The sequence below is a fragment of the Python bivittatus genome, unplaced genomic scaffold (genome assembly GCF_059951505.1).
Source record: "Python bivittatus isolate LINGU-HERP-01145 unplaced genomic scaffold, Pbiv_v1 ctg000840_np1212, whole genome shotgun sequence".
Taxonomy (NCBI): Eukaryota; Metazoa; Chordata; class Lepidosauria; order Squamata; family Pythonidae; genus Python; species Python bivittatus.
This window is the reverse complement of record NW_028277113.1, coordinates 9,012,231-9,034,289: the sequence shown is the minus strand read 5'-3', so window position 1 is coordinate 9,034,289 and position 22,059 is coordinate 9,012,231. Positions and strand designations below refer to the sequence as shown.

Genomic DNA, 22,059 nt, shown 5'->3' with positions numbered 1-22,059 from the left:
AGAAGCTGAAAGATGATCTTAGCAAGATGTAACGATCTGCCACCCGCTGATCCCAAATCCAGTAACTTTCCTTGCAACCAATATTGATTCAAAAGAAAGTTCATTTATTGAGAACAAGTGTACAGATCCAAAGCATTGCTAAGACTGAGCCTGAGCACACCAAAAGTTGTTTTTCTTACTTTTCCCTCCTTCACCCCCCCTTACCTCCTAGTCTCCTGATTCCCTTGCTGGTATGACCTTGAGCATACCAGCGCTTGTGATAAGGAGCCATCTGCTTCTAACGGTTTCCCATTCCTTCTCCCCCCGCCCTTTACAATGGCAGAACGGCAGCATGTAACAAGCAATTGCTAAATTAGCCAACGTAACAATCTACTATTAAATCTTGTGAGATTCTGACATGCCACCCCTCCACAAGTGACGATGTCAGTCAGATGACTCATATCCTTCACTCTGTAAAAAGAACAAAAACAAAAAAACAAAAAGAAAGAAAAATATGGTATAACAACATTTCCAAGTGTTAAGGCTTTGTAAGATAAGCATTATAGATTTTTTTAAACTAAATCTGGAGCCTTTACATGTTTTTTGTCAGCCCATTCAGCCAATGTTTTAGGAAAATGTTTCCACTGAATTAAAAACTGAATCCCCCTCCGAGCAGTTTATCCACCGTGGCCCTTCATGTAGATCCGAACCTGGGTGATAAAGCAGGCAAGCTGCTCGGCATCTCCCCCGAATTTCATGGAGATGCCCCGCTGCTGCATCGGGCTCTTTTTGGCTCTGCTAGGTGGGAGATCCTCCCCCTCCTCGCTGGAGCTCTCTCCCTCGGCTGACTGCTCTGCCGCCTCCGTTCCTCCCGGTGTAGCCGCTGACTCTCGTGTAGGGAACGTAAATCCCCCTCTGAGGATTTTGCGAGGATTCTGACAAAAAGCCTTGCAAGCTGCAGGAAAAAAAATGTGTCCCCTTTGAATAGAAGAATCTTAAGACTGCTGTGGAGCTATGTTGGCCCACATTTGCCCAATAAGAGAAATGTGCACTCCAAGATAAGGAAGCCTGGAACTGCTCACCAAGATATTTATAAGCATGCACCTGCTCTATTGGGCTCCCATTAATTTGCTAGTGTCTTGCAAACTAGCACTTTAGGTTTTGTTTTGTTTTTTAATAATTTACTACAGGTTGTTCTTTTAGGCAAAAGGAACCCAATGCCCTCAGTGCCCTTCTCATACCTACCTAGGAGACAGACAAAATTACTATATCGTCTGCATATAGCAAGGCTGGAATTGCACCATCTGCTAACACTGGAGAGTGATGATCAGAAGATGAGAGAGACTGAATTATGGAATTGATGTACAAATTAAAAAGTAAGGGGACTAGAATACACCCTTGCCCTCAGGTGGAACATCTGACTCTCAATGAGGTGTTAGCATAAAGAGTCTGGATAAGAAGGAGCAGTCTTTTACCCACTGAGGATCTCCGAAGTTTTCGCCACAGCCTTTCCCTTGGAATCAGATAAAAACCTGATCTGAAATCCACAGAGGCTGCAAAAAGGGTGCCTTTGGGCAGCGAGGTGTATTTTTCAGCTAAATGGTGCAGGACCAGAGAATAGGTCAGGGTTGAATGGTTCCCTGTAAATCCCGTCTGTTCCTCAACAAGAATATTTTCACTTTGGACCCAATCCAAGAGTTTTAAATAAGGATATTTTGCATATAGTTTGCATATATAGTATTAAGCAACCTAATTGGTCTATAGTTGGCAGGGTTAAGCCAATTTCCCATATTCTTATAGAGAGGGATAACGATGGCTTCATTCCACTCAGATGGAAAACATGCTGTGCTATTAATATAAGTAAAAAGAGTAGCTAGCACTGGGGCCCACCAATCTTTATTTTCTTTTAGCAACTCTGGAGGGATGAAATCACCTCCAGGAGCTTTCCAGCTTTCAATTGTACAATGAGATCCTTAGCCTTGGCTATAGACAGAAGAAGCCATTTCGGAGAAGTCACCACTGGATGGGGATCCACCACTGGATTATTTAATAGTTCTGGATTAAAAATGTTCTGAGAGTGATGCTCCCAAATAACTGGAAATATTTGGCAGATGGGACCTAAGCAATTACCCATAGGAAGGCAGTCAACTAGGCGCCAGAAGCGTTCTTCTGCTTAGCTGCTGCAATTAGTCTCTCCCAATCCTCTCTCAGCACTTGGAGTTTTTGAGATATGCCTACAGTTACCATATTTTCTTGGAATAATAATAATAATAATAATAATAATAATAATAATAATAATAATGGACAAACCTGAAAATGAGGCAAATCTTACAAAGGAAAATTCAAGAGCAAAACCAAGAAAATAAATAACTAAATTAAATATATCTGAAAGTCTGAAGTAAAGGACTGTACTTTATAATAAAGGACGTATAGTCACTGTAGATATGCCGGAGGTGGACGCCGACCTGTAGGCAGAGCCAGGACAAGGAAGTGGTGAGGTGATGAGAAAATTACACTTGACTTCATGTAAATGCAAATTTAATGCAATCCTTTCTTTCGGGTTAAAAAGTAAGTTTGGACACACCTCTTATTTCAGCTCTGCACCAAAGTCTTTCAGAGATGAACACAGCCATACGTCCACAAGCTATGCATTTCTGATATAAGGGCTTCCAATAAACTACATCGCTGAATAGAGCTTTGAACCTGGTTGCTCAGTCCTAATCTGGAAGTCTACAGACATTTCATAATATTGGCTCACCATAGTGTGCTGAGTAAAACTAGGGAAGAATTAATCACTCTAATTTTTGCCAATGTCAGTTCTGCACACACTAAATCATAAGTCCTTATTCAGGCATTGCCCAGTAGTGGATAATTTTAAAAGCATCACACAAATAATCATACTTTATTTTCCCATGCAATTTTCCTGGCATACATTTGATACACAGTTTTTCCTAATATGCACATTTTATTATAACTTTCTGTCTATATTTCTGTACGCAGTTTTTGTGATGACAGTTTTGTTGCAAAGCATGCAGTCCAAAGAGTAACTGGATGTCAGTTTACATATTAATGCAGGAGGGGGAATTAAGCAATTTCTTTTAAAAGGCAGACCTAAGTTCTCCACATCTCTAGATTTCTACAGACTCTCTCTCTCTCTGTAATTATTTTGGCCCGTCATACAAACATTTTCTTAAATGTAAAATGAAAATGTCATCCTATAATTTGGCATTTTCTGTGTATGTAAATCTTTATTCTTGTGGGTTTTGCATTTGTTTTTCCAGATTATGGGTTGAAAGTGTCCTTTACAATAGAGAATTGTATTTGATAATTTAATTTCATACCAGCTATATGAACGAAGACTACAAATTATTTCCTATATACTGTAGTAGCGATATGTTTTATTTTGTCTTTAAAAATACAGGGAATGTGTTAATAAATCTACTGTAAATGTCAAATCGCTTCTCTATTTATCCATGAACAGGGTTGAGGAAAATGTGGTCTTTTAATTGTTGCTGAACTACAAGTTGCAGCTCTCTAGCCAATATGGCCAATGGTGAGGAACTTTGGGAATTATATTTGGGGGACCAATGATTCTTCATCCCTGCATTAAACCCAGTCACTCAAACTTGCAATGTAGAGACCCCGGAGAAATATCTTTCCATGCAGGAAGTCCAGGGGAACATCAGTATAGTTATTCCCCATGTATTTAACCATATTTTTTGTTATCTTTTCTCTTAAACAATACAATTTGGAAGTTTCTGAGAGTTTTTGAGGCCCTACTTTATATACCTCTGATATAGTTAATGGCTCAGCCTTCAGTCTTTCTGACAGGGCATGTTTTCTAAGAACATCACCATCAGATGAAAGTAGGATGAGCAATTGCAAAATAACACTCTTTGAAAAAAGAACCATGTCATTGGGTAGACTCGGCCAGATAAAAAGAAGAATCAGTACAATAATTGCATTATTCTATTCCAGACCTATTGTATTCCAGCAAATGGCTGTGATCTGGCAGGTTGGAAGGAGATTCAGGCTGGGCTTTAGTCGGCCTGTGAGCAACTCAGCTATCAAGAAGATGCTTGTAGTGAATGCATATTTCAGAGACAGCATTTATGTGAAGTGGAAACTTACTGTTCCTCATCATCCAATTCTGTTGAAAATAAAATTTTGGTACACCTTCTGACCAGTTGGTATATTCATGAACAATAGCAGTAGCAATTAGGTCAGTAATTCCAAGTAATTGTTTGCTATCTTATTCACGGAGTGAGGGAACAGGATGCCTTAACTTCTACTCTATCAGAGCCAAAAAGGCTTTACAATAAGGTTAGCTTCATCTCACTTCTGTTACTGCCTTACCTTTCTGATCTTGACAGTAAAACAGATGTCATCAAGGATTTAATTCTGGATAAAGACACTGTTTAGTTGGAACAGTCTTGGGCTCATGACATTTGTAATTAATCATGAGAGACCTAGCAGGCAGTTCTGTCTTTATCAATCTCTGGAACTTGAAGATGACAAGGACTTTCAAGGAGATTGTTCCCTAGTGGCCTGTCTATGGTCACCAATCCAGGGATACTTCTTGATTTAGTGAGTTGCTCTGTGTAATGAGGTGACAGAAGAAATGCCTAGAACAATAATGGTAGAATGCTAGGTGCCAGTACAACTGAAAACAATTATATGCCCATAGGTGGTGGAAATATCATAAATTGCTTGCTGGTGTGCTCAAATAGCCTTGTGGAGTATATTACAGATAAAATCTCTTTTAAAATGTATTTATTTATTTTGCAGTCAATCAATCAAATCTTTATTTGATCATGGACCAGCATAAGATAGAATAAGAACATAAGAATTAGAGCCTTTTTAACATATATATTTAATTTTGATCAAACATTTTAAAAGAAAAAAAAATAGAGCCAAAAAGAAGCAAGAAAAAGATGTACAAAGTAAATACAACAGAGATTTTCAAGCATCATAAGATTAAGTAAATTAAATACAAATTCTCAGAATAATATAAATTATTAACACCATTAAATTAAATACCTTGAGTCATTTTAAAACTACAGAGCATTATTAGAATCAAATTAATGTATGAGTATCAACAACAGTAATCAGCAGAGTATGAAATGTAAGTTAAAATGAAAAATTTCACTCTTATCTAGTCAGTAAGAAATTCATCCTTATTTAACAAGTAATCCATGACTTGCATGTTAAAAGTCTATGTTAAGAGAAAATAACATTCATTTCTGTTTAGGTTCTATACGTGATAAACTTCCTATTTCTGAGGTGTCCTTGGTCTCCATCATCATCACCATCATCATTATTATTATTAAACTAATGTTTGGATCAGTTGCAGAGGCCTGACAAAGGGGACAGTTTTATTGGGGTAGTTCAGTCAAATATCCATACCCAGATTCTTATCCCATCTGGTTCTGTTTGTCAGAAGTAAGTGTCCCAGCTCATTAAAATTCAGTTAAGTAGAGGTTGCTTATACTTTCAGGAAGTAAAATGGAAAAACAGGAAGCAAATTATTATTATTTTAATCAATGGCTTCTTGCGTAGAAATTTAAACATAACATGAAACTTGGAAACATGTTTTGCAAATTAAAAATACATGTTCTGTACTGCAGATTAAATATTAAACTGAATGTCCTATTAGCAAATGTTATTTCATCTACTATGATGAGAATTAACCAATCAGGCAGATTTCTCACTGGGACCTTTCCTATCAGGTTTATCTTTATTAGAGCTAAAATAATCTTTCAGAAACAAATATCCATTATAGGCTGCATTTGTGAAGGAAGCTTTGTGGAGCTGAATTTTAGAATAAATCATACTGTGAACAAATTGCTTATTTCAGAAATTCTTTGGGTTCCCATCATTTATGTAGCCTTTATTAATTATTGTTTGACTCTCTATGATGGATCTTTTTCTATTTAAGGTAATATGTCTGGAGCCTGAATATATTTTATACTGATTGTTTCCCCAAGTAAAGTAACCAGTGGTTAAACAAGTCAACACACTTTAATAAATACCTGTTCGGTGCCTTCATCTCAAAACGATGCCCAGGGAGATTCATTAGACAACAGCAACCCATGGTTAGAATAAAGCTTTCTAATTTGATATTCTGTTAATAAACAAGTCTGAGTCTTGACCATGAATAGGAATTGCTTTGTCTTCTGTTATTTTTGTACACTTCATATGAGTTCAGCTGCATTTCAGTTAGGACTGTTCTCTGATATTTCATTTGTATTCCACATGTTTGAGAAAGGACGTTTAACAAAGAAAAATCTCAGGCTGATTTGATCTTCATAGCAGATTCTTGTAATGGAGCTTAAAGTAAATTTTGATGGATGGATGGATGGATGGATGGATGGATGGATGGATGGATGGATAAAAATTCCCCTATGGGTGATATGTGAGGCCTGAGAGTTTGAGGGTTCTGCGCAGTATCTTAGCTGTTCCTAGCACTCACTCTTCTGGACAGAGACCTCTGATGTTGTTCCTGGGATCTGCTGGAGCCACACTCCCAGCTTAGGAGTCACAGCCCTGAGTGCTCCTACCACCACTGGGTCTACCTTGGCCTTGACTTTCCACATCCTCTCTAGTTCCTCCTTCAGGCCCTGGTACTTCTCCAGCTCCTCATACTCCCTCTTTCTGATGCTGCTGTCACTTGGCACCACTACATCTATCACCACCACTGCCTTCTGGTCCTTGCAACTACCACAATGTCTGGTTGATTGGTCATAACCCGCCTGTCCATCTGGATCTGGAAGCCCCACGGGATCTTAGCCCTGTTATTCTCCATGACCTTCTGCGGAATCTCCCATCTGGACTTGGGAGGGTCTAGCCCATACACTGTGCAGATGTTTCTGTACACAATACCACCTACTTGGTTGTGCCATTCAGTGTATGCTGTTCCTGCCTGCATCTTATACCCTGCCACTATGTGTTGGATTGTCTCTGAGGCCTCTTTGCACAATCTGCACCTTGGGTCCTGTCTAGTGTGGTAGACCCCTGCATCTATGGATCTGGTGCTTAGTGCCTGTTCTTGTGCTGCTATGATCAGTGCCCCAGTGCTGTCTCTTAGTCCAGCCCCTGGTAGGCTTTGGAAGCCATACAATCCCAGGGAGATTTCATCTTTAGATCTGGCTTACATTACCTTAGCTTATAATTTGGGGCCCTCCTTGACTAACAGCTCCTATTAGATGAGGAATTAGTAGATGTGACTAGGAGGACCTTTGCACAGCTTCATCTTATGCACAGATTGTGAGCCCACCTGGAGCAAGATGCTCACTTTGCAGCCACTCAGGCCTCTCATCTGGACTATTGCAATGTAGTCTAAACGGGTCTACCCTTGAAAAGCATTTGGAAACTGCAGCTGGTCCAGAATTCAGTGACTCAAATAATTACAGGCACCTTTGAGATCTCCCACAAAACACCACTATTTTGGGAATTGACTTCCAGATGTAGTTCAAAGTGCCTGCTGTCATCTTCAAATCACTGTACTGCTCAGGACCTGGGTATTTTCAGGACCTCCTATTCCCAGTTGTAGGTGCAATTCAATATGATCTGTTACAGCAGGCCTTCTGTTATCTCTGCAGCTATTATTAACAGGGATCACGGAAGCAAGCCTTCTCAACTGCTGCCCCTGTATGGGCAAAGCATCCACCAGAAACCTGAATGATTTCTAGCCTACTGGTTTTTAAGTAAGCCATAAAAACTTGGCAGTTCCAGCAGACCTTGGGGGGCTGAGATATTTTAATATTGCTCTCTCTGGCATTGGAGTAGTTGCTTAATACAATTGATGTCCCTGTTGTGTCTGGGGGTGTATGTGAGTGTGTGGGTGTGCTTTCAGTTTTTTTATTACTGTAATTTTGTTATTTTTAACCTGATTTACAAATGTTGGGTTTGTATGCCACAATTGTCAGCAACTGGGGTGGCATAAAAGCTTGATAAATACATAAAATAAATCAATTGGTCATGCCAATGCCTACTAGTGCTATTATTTTGCTATTTATATTGGTGAGGATGAAACTATTACTGTAGTTCTGGGTTGGTGTATAAAGTACTGTATATCTAAAGGCAACAGTCAGAATCATAAGTGTAGCAGAGCGGTTAAAAGTCTGCATTGAAATCCAACAGTCCCAAGGTCAGACGTCAATGGGATATAACAGAATTTACAAACTGCTGCTGGAAGTGTTTTTTTATGAACATTAGTCCCTGCGAGTCCATGTTGTTTGCAGAGGGAGATAAATACAATAATTTGGATGAAAATGATTTCAGATGAATTTTTTTCTCAGTCATGATGCTCAGTGATTTGGTTCAATCATCTGTTTGGATCCAGGGGCATTTCATCTGCTGGATTCAGGCTTTACCTGTATCACATGGCTATTATGAAACTTAAAAATGAAGAAGACACACAAAATCATTTTGAACTCCTTGCAGCAAAGTTTGTTTAAAAATATAGTAAATAATAATACAATCGTATTACAAATTAAATTGCAATCTGCATTTAAGCCTGAAATAATCAATTTCTATTCAAAATGGAGGAAAGTAAAACCTTGATATATATAGGAAATATTAATGGAAAAGGTACTGAAACACATGGGCACTCAGATCCATTTGTATGTTGTATAAATGCTGCCCTGATAGGCTTTTACTTTTCTGCCATACTAAAGCTTACTCTGAGTCTACTTATTACAGTGTTGTCCAAACTTGGCCACTTTAAGATGAGTGGACTTGGGGACTATTTGTTTATTTACTTATTTTTCTCCATCTCCAATAGTTTCAAAGTTGGTGGTAAAGCTGTATCGTGATGAGGATGTTGTTATATCTGAAGCAATATTTATCTAGATATACTGGCCCCAGCTCCACTTGTTTTAGAGTGACATATTTGCATGCAACACCGGTAGTGCATTTCCGTAGTAGTTCCCACCACATGCTAAAGCCATCCAGCTGAGACAGTTATAATACAGGGAGGTGAACTTAATGCTGACTTATACTTTCTCACCTGAGAATGAATTCAGGGAAGGTGATTTCTGAGTAATCATAGAGAAAATTACAAAACCATACTTGTCAATATAAACTGCAATCTTAAGCAATTTTTGACATAAAGGAAGATAATCATCCATTCATCCCTTAGCCATTTTACTATGCAGTTTTTTTAAAGGAACCTAATTTTACTTGTATGTTTTAATGTCAAATTTAAATCTAAAATTTGATGCTTTATCAAATGACTATATTTTTCTGAGAATAAAACAAATATTTTTCTGACAGCTTATTGCTTGATTTTCCAGGTTCTTAATTCAATACATTGGCTGTATGTAAGTGAATATATTCAGTGCTGTAGATATCCCTCAAAATCAGATACTGCTTTATATTGGGAATAAATTGCTGTGTGTACAAAATATGCCATAGATACAAAATCATTGAAGTAGCATAAAATGGAAATGAGTCAGCATATAGACGGGAGGTTCAACAACTGGTCTTGTGGTGTGGTTGTAATAACTTGGAATTGAATACACTTAAAACCGTGGAGATGATTGTGGACTTTAGGAAGAATCCTTCTAATACTCCTCCCCTTACCATACTCGACAGCCCAGTATCAGTGGTAGAGTCCTTCAAGTTCCTGGGTTCTATACTTTCCCAAGACCTGAAATGGACGTTTAACATTACAGCCATTATTAAAAAGGCACAGCAAAGGATGTTTTTCCTGCAGCAACTTAGGAAGTTTAAATTATCCCAGGAGCTCTTGGTACAGTTTTACAGGGGAATCATTGAGTCTGTTATCTGCTCCTCTATAACTGTCTGGTTTGATTCCGCAACCAAACAGGACAGACTCAGACTCCAACGGATAGTTAAGTCTTCAGAAAGGATAACTGCAACCCGCCTGCCTTCTATAGAATAACTATATATTGTGAGGGTCAAAAGGAGGGCAGAGAGGATATCTGCAGACTCTTTTCATCCTGGATATAATCCTTCAGGACGGCGCTATAGAGCTCCATATGTTAAAACATCTGGACATCGGAATAGTTTTTTCCCTTGTGCCATTGCTCTGTTAAATACTATATGATTTGATATGTACTGGACAGTGGCTTCTTCTTTTGGAAAAGTTATTTTACTGGGCAGTGTTATTGTTACTGTTTATTAATTTTCTATTGTTATCCAAACGCACCGTTGATCTTGCTGTTCGTCACCAAAGACAAATTCCTTGTATATATTTTATACTTGGTCATTAAAGTATTTGTATTGTATTTGTATTGTATTGTGAAAATAGTTTTATTAAATCAGACATCAGTGGACATAGTGATCTATCTCCAAATGCTCAAATTGATTACAAATGTAGCACACCTTTCCTGCCTACAGCTGGGAAATACACCAGTAAACTAGAGTCAACAGTAGAAAAGAGAGGAAGGCAACTGGAGATATAGCAAGCTATCACACTGACAGTCATCTTAATGAAGAATAATTTTATAAGACATCAATGACTAACATCTGCTCTTTCAATGAAGAATTTTTCAATGCATTGCTTCAGGGTCACCCCCAGGCCACTGTGATTAATGTCTGCTAGAGATTCCATCCCACATACAAGAGCTTTCATAGGGAAATCAAGGACATAAGTCAAGGGGTCTGGATGTGGAACAACAGGCTTCAGCTGAACCCTGGTAAGACAGAGTGTCTATGGATTGGAGGCCCCTCTGTATCTGAGAATTTACCATCTTTGGTTTTGGATGCGGTGGCACTGACCCAGACAGACCCAGTGTGTAATCTGGAGGTCCTCCTGGATTCATGACTCCTGCTCGAGGAGCAGGTAACAGTTGTGGCCAGGAGGGCCTTCGCCCACCTTCATGTGGTGCACCCATTACGCCCCTTCTTGGATCAGGAGGCTCTCTGGTCAGTCACTTACACCCTGGTCATCTCTCAGACTATTGCAATGTGCTCTACATGGGGCTACCCTTGAAGAGTATCCAGAAGCTACAGCTGGTTCAAAATGCAGCCACACAGATATTAGGTGCCCCTTGGATGGCACATTAACACCTTTGCTGCAGGAGCTGCTTTGGGTGCCAGTTTGCTTCCAGGCTCAATTCAAGGTATTGGCTATCACCTTTATAGCCCTACAGGGCATGGGTCCAGGTTACCTGAGGGACCGTCTCATCCCTATTACATCTACCCTCCCACCTGGTTAGGCAGAGAGGACATGTTGTGGACGCTGTCAGCGACAGAATGTTGGCTGGCGGGGCGCAGGAGGAGAGCCTTCTCTGCCATTGCCCCCGCCCTTTGGAATATTCTCTCCCCAGAAGTGTGGTGGACTCCTACCCTCCCAGCTTTCAAGACCTGGCTCTGCCAATCTGCATGGGGCGATATAGGCTCTAACCATCCTTGGGGGTGATTAGCCCCCTGACAACTCTCCCTTGAATTATTCGCCAACTTTCCATCTTGCTTGGAAACTATTTATTAGGTCTGTTTTATATTGTATTTTAATGAATTTTATCTTCACTGTAAACCACTCAGAGTTGTTTCAACAAGATAGACAGTGTCAAATTTGATAAACAAACAAATAAATAAATAAAATAACTTGGATTGATAAGTAGCTTTACAGAAGAAGAAACTTGTGTTACTAATGATGGAGATCAGCTTCTACAGGATCTAAGAATTTAGCTATATAAATACATGTAAATGCCAAGGTGTAAATCCTGCATTTATTTTTCTTTCCCTTTTGATATCATCTCCTTTTTGCAGCCCATTTCTTAGGTTTAGCTGTTGACAGAACCTGCACTATATTTATCTAACATGTCTGGACCTGGCTTCTTGCTTCCCACCTTCCCAGCTCCCACCTTCACATGCTAGTCCAGTGGTTTTTAAACTGAGGGTAATGGAGCAATTTGTAATTGCTTGTTCATGAGTTCAAGATCCAGTTTGGGTCTGCTGCTGCTGGGACACTTGTGTAAAAGAATAATTCTTTTTTTGTGTGGGTGGAGTGGGGTTATTCAAGACCAGGAAAACAAACAATTGGATCATACAGCTTAAGAAACACTGCATTACTGGTTATAATGATATACTGAAGGCTGGTTAGCCTGCTCTGCTTTACTGAAAACCTTTGTAAGCTTTCTTAGAGGATGAGGAAAACAAGTATGATTTGAATGAAAGTGGGCACACTAGCTTGTAGCTCACCAATAGAATAACATTATTCCATGCAAAAATTCCAAAGTTTGACCCTCAGAATCTATAGCTGCTTTGGGGAAGGTCTAATCTGAAACTGATGAGAGTTTCTGTCATCCCCTGCAGACAATACTGAGCCAATGATCCCCCTTAAGACAGTTTTGTAATGCCAATTTAGATATTAGGGCTAATTTGCAAGGGAATATGGGAAGGTAGACTGTATATACCATTTGGATAGCCTCAGATGGTTGAAAAACTGTTTATAGCCTATTCTTATATATTGTAACAGATATGCCAACAAATGGCATTTTAATTCGTAATATAATCCATACCATATGGAAGTAAAATCTACTGCCCATATCACTATGACGATGCTTAAACTCTTACTAACTCATTGCTATTTTCTGTATATTTTATGCAGTGATGGATACTGTTCAGTTGCCGATAGATGCCCTTTGTTTCTTAAAAAAAGAAAAGATAAGAAAAAAGCAATTGAAGGCCAAACCACCCTGGGCAGGATTGGGAGTTTCAGTGTATTTCTGTCCTAATCTTAATATTCATTTTGCTTAGTTTCTTGTCAAAAGTCTTCAAGAAATCGCTGCACTTTTTAAGTGACATCATGACATCAAAAGCACAACTTCCTGTCAAATGTTGATGTCATAATCTCAGAAAGTTCCAAAAGTGACAAAATGAAAGAAGATGTGGCTACTTTACTATCATAGGTCATAGCTTGCCACCCCTATTACAGTGAGAATTAATATGTATGAATGAATAACTTTAAAACCTTTGGGTGGCTTCTTCAGTAAGATTTACTAAAAGACATCCCAGCAGACACTCGTATCAAAGATGAATGCACAAACCCTGTAAGTATCCTAATGAGAAAGAAAAAATAACAATTTAATTGCTCTCTGCCCCCTCCCCCACATACCATCTAAATTAAAACACAGATCGTTTTATAAACCGGGATGGGTCAGATGGTTACCTAAACTCATGCTGTTAATAAAACTATCAAGCTTCTAACAGCAGAACAAGACTTGGTACTGATTGCTGAGATGACCTGCAAAGGTCAAATTGCACCTTCTTTTCTGTTAATGTTTAGTAAGAGAAATGGGTGATTTGAAGTGATTGCACACCAGTTTTCCATCCATGCTAGCACTCAGTCTTATTCTGAAGAGACTGGGAAATACATTCTGAAACCATCTGACATGCCTTCAATTATCATAGGGATATGTAATAATTTCATGATACTGAAAACTTGGCTGTTCCCTCATGACATCAAAAGCACAACTTTAAAAACTCCTTGGATCTGGGTTTGGGGTGGGAAGGTAATTTTATTCATGTATTAACTGATTTCACTTTTCATCAATGTAAAATAAACATTGCAAAGGCATTCACAGTCGTAATAATATATTTCCATATACTGTTCTACAGTCTTGTACATTTAATATACTTTGTAAAGGTTAAATATGATCATCCCTGTAATGTCCACCCATTTTCTATTCTCTTGTGATGAGACATACGAAAATACTGTAATGCTTGCTTTATAAAAACCATTTGCATCAATACTTATGCCCAATTAAAACGGCATTTTGCTGCTTTGAGTATGAAGGCTCTATCAGATGTAGAGATAAGTAAAAACACAAAATCTAACCATCAGTATTCCCAGAAACTGAAGAATATGGGGCTGTTATGTTTTTTCAGACCACAATCACGTTTATGTATCATGTCATGGTGACACAGCATAGGTATGAGGTGTGAGCATGTGCAGAATCCTCAATGTTCCTGATATGACAAATTGTTCATAGAGATGTTTGTAATTCTGCAACAAAAAACTAAAAAAAAGGTCTATAAATGCTTTAACTGAATAGGCTTCTGGGTTCAGGTACCTCAAAGTGTCGTATTTCCCAGGCATGGAAGTTTTCTCAATAACTTTGTAAGGATGGCCTCTTTTGTATGGTTTTTCAGCTTTTCCCCTCTGAACTCATGACAGGTTTGCTTTGGTGCAGGGTACTCAACTCCCAAACTACAGGAGAATGCTCAGCTGACATTTTGGAAAAGCACAAAAAGAAGATATTCCATGGGCGCTACGTAGGGATACAAATTCCTGCTACATGCCTGATGCTTTCCTATAATTCATTTCCCTCTCACTGGAATAATGGGTGGGAATCGGGTGATATGGCCAAATAAAAGTTGTATCCCTCTTGTTCTGCTGGTGTAAATAAATAAAAGATTGGAAACTGTGGTTCCTCCACCTCAGCTCCTCCTTTTCTCACCCCTGAGGACTGCTCTATTAGTGACTTGTGGGTGGCCTCTTATTATTTTGATATAGTGGCAGCAGGATGATTGCAGCACATTGAAGAATTGCTCTTAAATGGTGAATAATGATGTTTTTACTCTTGCTCAGTAGTATACAAAGAAATGGATTTTAGCTTTGATTGAAAAGGAATTGACTCAATAAGACTGCGCAGCTGATGGACAAACACAGCCAAATGTATTTATTGATAGCTTTTGTGCTGTTATTTAAACAATATACAGTGCTTTATCAAGCTGACATCAATGTACTTGAAAGGACCTGATTTCTGTATGACTTCTGCACAATGGTTAATTCTCTTAAATGGTATTGATACATAGAAGTATGGCTTTGTTATTTCCCTTGCATGTACGACTGTTCTTTGCAGTTTGTTACTTTATCTGGTTACTACTGCTTTGAGTCTTAAAGTCTTAAAAATGAAGGCCATTGGGGTCGGGTGGGGAAGGATAATTTATCTGATAACTTTCCAAAATCCTGGTGAGAATTCAGACCTTTGGTCAGCTGAGGCAGCACTACCAATGTGTTTCAGGCAAGATATTCTGATGTTAAGGTGGTCTTGGATTTAACTGAAGCATAAGCATCAAGGATGGGTAGAGACTGGTGGAGAGATGATTGTATGCTGAAAGACTGGATATTCATCCATACCTCTTGGATGCTAAGGTAAGTACAAGAACTTAGCACCTCAACAATGAGGATTTCACTTGCGTTTTTTCCCCCTACACATCCTTGAGGCAAAAAAAGTAGTACTTCTCCCCCTCTGAGGGGGAAAAAATACATATACTACTGCTACTACTACCAATAATAATAACAATTGTATAAGAACAACTCAAACTGCTTTTCAGAAGTGGTTGTCTCACTCAAATTGACGATAAGGTCATATCTACCGAGCTGCATCAAAAGTGAATTAAAGGTTAAATAGTCTGTGCTCTGAAATCAATGCTAAATATTTAGTTTGTACCCCATTTGGTTGGTGTTTAAAACAGAGTACTTTTATTGTTGCCTTTCTCTGGTGCATTTGTTTTCACGTGGTTTTTAAACAGCGGTCTTGCACTTTTCATGCTTCCTTTCAGTAAAGGATAAGGAATAAGGCTATCCTTGCCTCAGCTCTCTCTCTCTCTCTCTCTCTTTTTGCCCTAACAGACTTTTCTCTTGTACATTTTCAGGGCAACTTACTTTGTGTATTGAATTATGCATGTTTAGCTGCATGTTAACTAGACAACTTAGTAGAAAATTGTTTCAACTGAGTAAGTAAAATGCACACATACCAAATATATATCTTACTGTCATATTCAAAAAGCAACCTTTCAAAGTACAGTTCCCAATTTCCCAGAGCAGATCAGCCACAGTAATTGACTCCAGCTGAGTGACATTTTGTCTTGATTGGGGCTGTTGCCTTGAGATCAAGACGCACGATGCGATTCTTTAGCAATCATTTGAACAAATGTGACATAAAACACAACTTTCTAATAAACTCTCATTTGACTTAACCATACACATGCAAGACCGTGCAAATTTTGAATATAAATAGCTGAGGAAAGCATAGGACTTCGTTTTGTGTAATACACTTCTTCCTGTTCCTAAGCACAGTTTCATTGCTCTCTCACCATTCTGAAAATACGTGGGCACTTTCCATGCCTGACAGCCTGCTGGGTTGTTGCTAACCACCACTAACTTCACTTTAACCTTGAAATGATTACATTTATAGTTTGTAAGCTTAGTACAGAAACAACCATTCAGGTACCAGGTGCAGTTCAAAATATATTCCTTGTGACTGATGTAGCCAGATGCTCAGCAGCACTAGAGGAGACATCGGTCTATGAGGCAGACGGCTTTCTGCGGTAGCTTCTTCATATGCATTCAGTATTTGCCTGAGAAATCACATAACTCTTTCAGGCTACAGCAGCACATAATCTCTCTGAAGGTTTTTCTCAGCTCTTGGCTTCGGAATGCATAAATAAGTGGGTCGATAATGGAGTTACACATAATTAGGATGAGGTACAAGTGAAAATGGGACATGAAACAGATGCAGTAGGGATTATGAGGGCATGAAATGTAGAAAAGCAAGTGGAGGAAGAGTGGGGCCCAGCACACCACAAAGACTCCAATCAAGATGGTCAGAGTGATGGCTCCCTTCATATTGGCACCTTGACGAATTGGGCCGGTGCCGGGAAGAATTGCAATCTTTTTCATGTGCAGCCGGGCCAGCATGAACATGTGGACGTAGAGAGATGCCATGAGGACTAACATGGTGAAGAACATGGCGATGAGGCAAATGATGACAACACTGCTGTCGGAATAAATAATAAACAGGACACCCGAAACTGTGCAAGCTGCCCAGATACAGGTGATGATTATACCGACGCGCCTCCCTGTCATGATGTTGTGATACTGGAGGGCATAGAAGATTGTGAAATACCTGTCCACGGCTATAGAAAGCAGGCTGCAAATGGAGGCCAGGAGAGAGCTGCAAATCACCGAGTCAATGATATTGTCAATGCTAACGGTGAAACTGTGTGCATCAGCCTCCGTATTATTCAACAGGGTGATGACGATGGTTTCCGATCCATTGGAGATGCTCACCAGCAAGTCGGCCACTGCTAAGCTGCAAATGAAAAAGTACATTGGGGAATGCAAATTCTTGTTCTTGGCTATGGCTGCGATCACCAGCACATTCTCTAGCAAGCTGACAAAGCCTAAGGTGACAAATACTTCTGGAGAGACAAAAAGTTGCTCGTAACACCCTTCTGAAGAGTAGCCTTTTCCCACCGATCTATTCAGCTCACTGTGATGTAGTCCATAGCTGTGGTTCCATGCATGAAGAGGCCGGTGAACTCCATAGTGGTAAGTGAAATTCATCTTACAGTGCATTCACCCAAAAGCACATCATGCTTGGCCAGTTTGCAGCTTGCTAATTAATTCCACTGGTCCCAGAAGTCTCTTTTTGAATGGTTCCCTGGGATTTTCACTGGCTAGGGCTTTGTAGATGCAGCAGGTGACGTGCCATTCCAAAGAGCGGCAGGGTGCCCGTCAGAAAATAAACAGGTTCGATATGCAAGGAACCAGGGGGCCTCTGGCAATTAATGCTTACTTTGCCAACTCCACAAGTGCCTGTAACTCACTGGGATGAGGCAGCTGAAAGTGGCGTTCTTCTCTTATCTCCTGGAGTTTCAATCTGTAAAACTAAAGCATCACGGATGAGATGTTGTTGCCGCCGCCGCTAGGCTTTTTAAAACAATCATTTCAGATCACAAATACTACCCGGCTGCCTATGAACGCCTGCCTGCTTGCTGCTGCTTCTTATACGGAGTTGGGGTTAGAAAGGTAGTTAGAGGCAGATCCTCCCCACCCCTTCAGTTTAGTGATCAGCCAATAGAGAGAAAGGGAAGAGGGAGTGCAGGAGGCACTGAATGCATTTCAGTTTTCTAAATGTCTCTATAGGATGGCTTCCAATAAGATATAATTCCTGGGTGATACAGAAGGAGTTCAAAAAGGCATCGGGTGGCAGGTTCCTTTTGCTTGTGTAGATTTTGTGATTGATGATGTTCTATGAGCATAATCAGAATCCCTTCTAGCCTGTAAACAGGATGAATGCAATGTAGAAAAGGAAAGCATATTTTACGGCAAAGAAAGATGAGCTAAGTTTTTGCAAAGATTGTGAGCAATCATGAAGGGAAAACTTGGGCTGAATCAGCCAACCCATCAAGGGAGCAACATGCATGTAACACTGTCTTGGCATCCTCATCCGACCAAGTTCAACTTCTGTTTGTGGTATGAAGTGATGTATTACTCACCTTTCAAACTATAACATGCAAGCAAAAATGTAAAAACACAAGAGAAGCGTGCTTCAAAATGACAGTGATTGTGCAAAACAGTGTCAAATTATAAAACAATCCATGCTGGCATTTTAAATGAATGTGGATATTAATTCTTCCATCTCTCTTGAATAAACATTTAGTTCCCGTCTATGGGGAATGTATGGCTTTTTCTTCTTCTTCACCTAATAATCTGTCTAATGCAATGAGAGTAAAATACTTTATTATAAATTTTATTCACATGAAAAAGGCATTGGTTTCAATTGTCTGTGAAGGGAAATAATGAGTTAAGTACATTCATACTTTATTTATCTAAATGGAAGACTAGATTTTCCTCACTTCAAAGCATTTATCTTTAAATTGGAAGAGTTCTTTTAAATTTTCTGGGAATATAACAGAGGGGTTTTTTCCCTAACTAATCTTTCTTTGTGGGAAGCAGGGGGTTTCTTAAATTCAGGGTTGTCTTTCTTCTAAATAACTACAGTATATGGAACAGCTGTGAATACTGATGCAATTTTCTTTATATTTCATTCCCTTTCAAGATCTGTTTTTCTGTTTCTAAATATAAACAGAGATGAAGAGAATCCTATAATAAAATGGCATGCTAACACTAAGTGTCATCAGATTAGGAATTCCTTATACATTGATAAGGATTTGTTTATAGATAAGAGATGGGATATGGGATGAAAAGATAAACGTTTGTAACCTTAGAGGGGATGAAGAGTCACTGAATTTGTTTATACTTGTGATGAAGGTTGGAAATCACCTCTTTATATATTTCTTTTCTCCTTTATTATATTCTTACTTTTCTCTTTCTTTTTTCCTTTTTTCCTTGCATTTTTACTCCTTCTTTCTATTCTTTTCTTTCTTTTAGTTTGTATTAGATTTTACTATTATAATCAAAATTCTTAATAAAATTATACATACATACATACATACATACATACATACATACGCAATTCCTTATGCATTGCCAGATTTTAGTTCTTCAGTTAAATATGCAAGTCAGCTTGTGAAAGGATGTCCTTCCCCCCTCCCCACAAATTTGGTCTTGTGTGTATCAGTAAGCATGGCTACAAGAAGAAAAAAATTGAAATCAGTCTTTTGTACAAACTCATATGTTGGTTGCAGTCTGGGAATATTTAGACTAAAATTACCATAATTCCCTCTCAGGCAGGATGGGAGCTGTAGTTCAAGGCACCAGTAGAGCCATTGGTGTCCATAGGTGGACAAAGGTAAGAAAACTGACAAAACAGGGAGGATGAATGCTTACTATGAAGACCACTAGATGGTAGCAAAGAGATACAGAAAACTATTTTTGCCCTCTAGTGGATATATGGGGTTTTGCAGGCCAGATCTGTGTGTGTGTGCAAGAAAAAAAGGAAAAAAACATCCTGAAAGTAGGCAATGGCAAACCACTTCCATATTGTTGCCAATCCACCCACACACAAAAACCCTACAGATGGATGTGTTCATGTAATCACCAGGAGTTGAGCTCAACTCAAGGAAGCCTTTACTTTTGCTACTTGAAAGCATCATGGCCAATTTGCTAACCATCTGACAGGTTTGTGCTGAGGCCCAGAGAACTCAGTAAACATCCCAGTGCTTTCCATTTAGCATTTAGAGTTTGTCCCTTTCCTCCTCCCAGGATTTCAGTTGACTAGTGCCCAGATCTGGTAGCACTAGTAGGGGCAGAACTGAGGTAGAAGGCAGCACCACTGTCATTTCTGGAATAGAGAAAGATCCTGGCCTAGTTTAACAGCCCAATTATATTTTCCGATCTAGTGTGTGTGTGTGTGTGTGTGTGTGTGTATAGTTTTCTGTTGTTTTATGAAAATGGAACTACCCAGCAGCCAAGGGGAAGGAGAAGAGAGATTTAGACTGGTATTATTAGACTGCTATTATTATTACAGGCTTCAACTGAACCCTAGTAAGATGGAGTGGCTGTGGGTATGGGCAGCCTCAAGATCTAGGAGTTTATCATCTTTGGTTCTTGATGGGGTCCCACTACCCCAGACAGACCCGGTGTGTAATCTGGGGGTCCTCCTGGACTCACGACTCCTGTTCGAAGAGCAGGTGGCAGTTGTGGTTAGGAGGGCCTTTATGCAACTTCGTGTTGTGTGTCAGTTATGCCCCTTCCTCAATTGGGAGGCCCTCTGCACGGTCACTCATGCCCTGGTCACCTCCCAGTTGGATTACTGCAATGTGCTCTACATGGGGCTACCCTTGAAGAGTATCTGGAAGCTACAGCTGGTGTAGAATGCGATGGCGTGGACAGTTCTGAATGCCCCTGGGGGGCACATATAACATCGCTGTTACGCGAGCTGCATTGTTTGCCAGTTTGCTTCCGGGTCCAATTCAAGGTGTTGGTTATTACCTTTAAAGCCTTCCTGGCACAGGACCAGGTTATCTGAGGAGCCATCTCGCCCGTTACATCAGCCCGCTCCACTCGGTCCAGCAGAAGGGGCATGTTGCAGACCCCACCAGTCAAGGAATTTGGACTGGTGGGATCTAGGAAGAGGGCCTTTTCTGCCGTGGCCCCCACTCTGTGGAACAACCTATCTCCTGAGGTGTGGTTTGCCCCCACTCTCATGGCCTTCAGGAAAGGTGTGAAATCCTGGCTATGCCAGAAGGCCTGGGGGCCAGATGGGGGCTCACATCAGTGGAAGTGGCTTGTGGGGTAATTGATTTTACCCCCCCCCCCCCCATCATCTTGAATGTTTTTAGTATTTATGTATAGGGTTTGTTTTACAGTCTGACTTTTAATTAATTAATTTTAATTATTTATATGGTATTACTTTTAATTGTTCATAGATTTTTGGTTTGAATTGTGAGCCACCCAGAGTCACCCATTGGGGGAGATGGGCAGCATACAAATTTAATAAATAAATAAATAAACAAACTCACTCTTACCTTTTAATACAGCTGAACTTTTTAATAAATAGGTACATGTGATAACATAAAATTGTAATGCTGACCTTGAAGCAAGACTGGTTGCAAGGAAAGATATTTCCTTCTGAGTAGATCTGCATGGTGTTGCTTTATATAGTTATCTGTAGCCTTCAGTGCTACAGATGACTGAGGCAAACATGCAAAATGGGCATCTGAGAAGCAAAATCATGCCTATTCAAATATTAGATTTAATTGGTTATAGGATTCCCTGTCAATCTTTAAGAATTACTTCCTTCCCCAAGGTCTCTTTATGTGTAAATTTTGATTTTTCATCTTACAGAGGCTTATTTTGAGCTAGTAATAATACCAATATTCTCCTCCCCTTCTTATTTTAATTCATTTATATTCAGCCTTTCCTTCAACTCCAGAAAACTCTCGTGTTTATCTTCTCAATAATCAAGTGTGATCATTCATACAGAGAGAGGCAATAACATGTCCAAGGCCATTCAGTGAGCAGTGCGAAGCATCTATCTGAGTCTCTCATCCACGTTCATATATATCTGAGGCCATGAGTTGATCTCTGTCTCTTTCTCTAAAGTACTTCTGTTTTCTCTTAGTCTTTTGTATCCAGAAAAACACAAAAGGTGATTTCCCTTCCCATCCAATACGTGCATATGCATACATATACACTGAGGTCTTTTGGTTATGCATAAAACATAAACACGTATGTGTATCTGGTGCTGGGTACTGGAGGCTTTCTGTATTCTGCTGACCCCTGGATGTATCACGGCCTTGACAATGTTGTAATGGCAATCCAAAAGCATCACAGCAAGGACCACATCTAGCTAGTCCTGGATAATCTCAAAAAAATCTAAACAGGGTCAGACTGCATGAATACCTGGATGG

At 39.6% G+C, this 22,059-nt stretch overlaps 1 protein-coding gene across 1 annotated transcript in view; it reads right to left on the bottom strand.

Moving 5' to 3' along the window:
• Positions 1-13,433: 13,433 nt before the first annotated feature.
• The window catches only part of MC4R (melanocortin 4 receptor), a 71,964-nt gene continuing 63,338 nt past the window's right edge, over positions 13,434-22,059 (bottom strand). Inside the window, exon 3 of the mRNA XM_088130793.1 lies at positions 13,434-17,629. Coding sequence (XP_087986919.1) covers positions 16,307-17,317 — 1,011 coding nt within the window. The 5' untranslated portion in view covers positions 17,318-17,629 and the 3' untranslated portion in view covers positions 13,434-16,306. The remainder of the gene's footprint in view (positions 17,630-22,059) is intronic.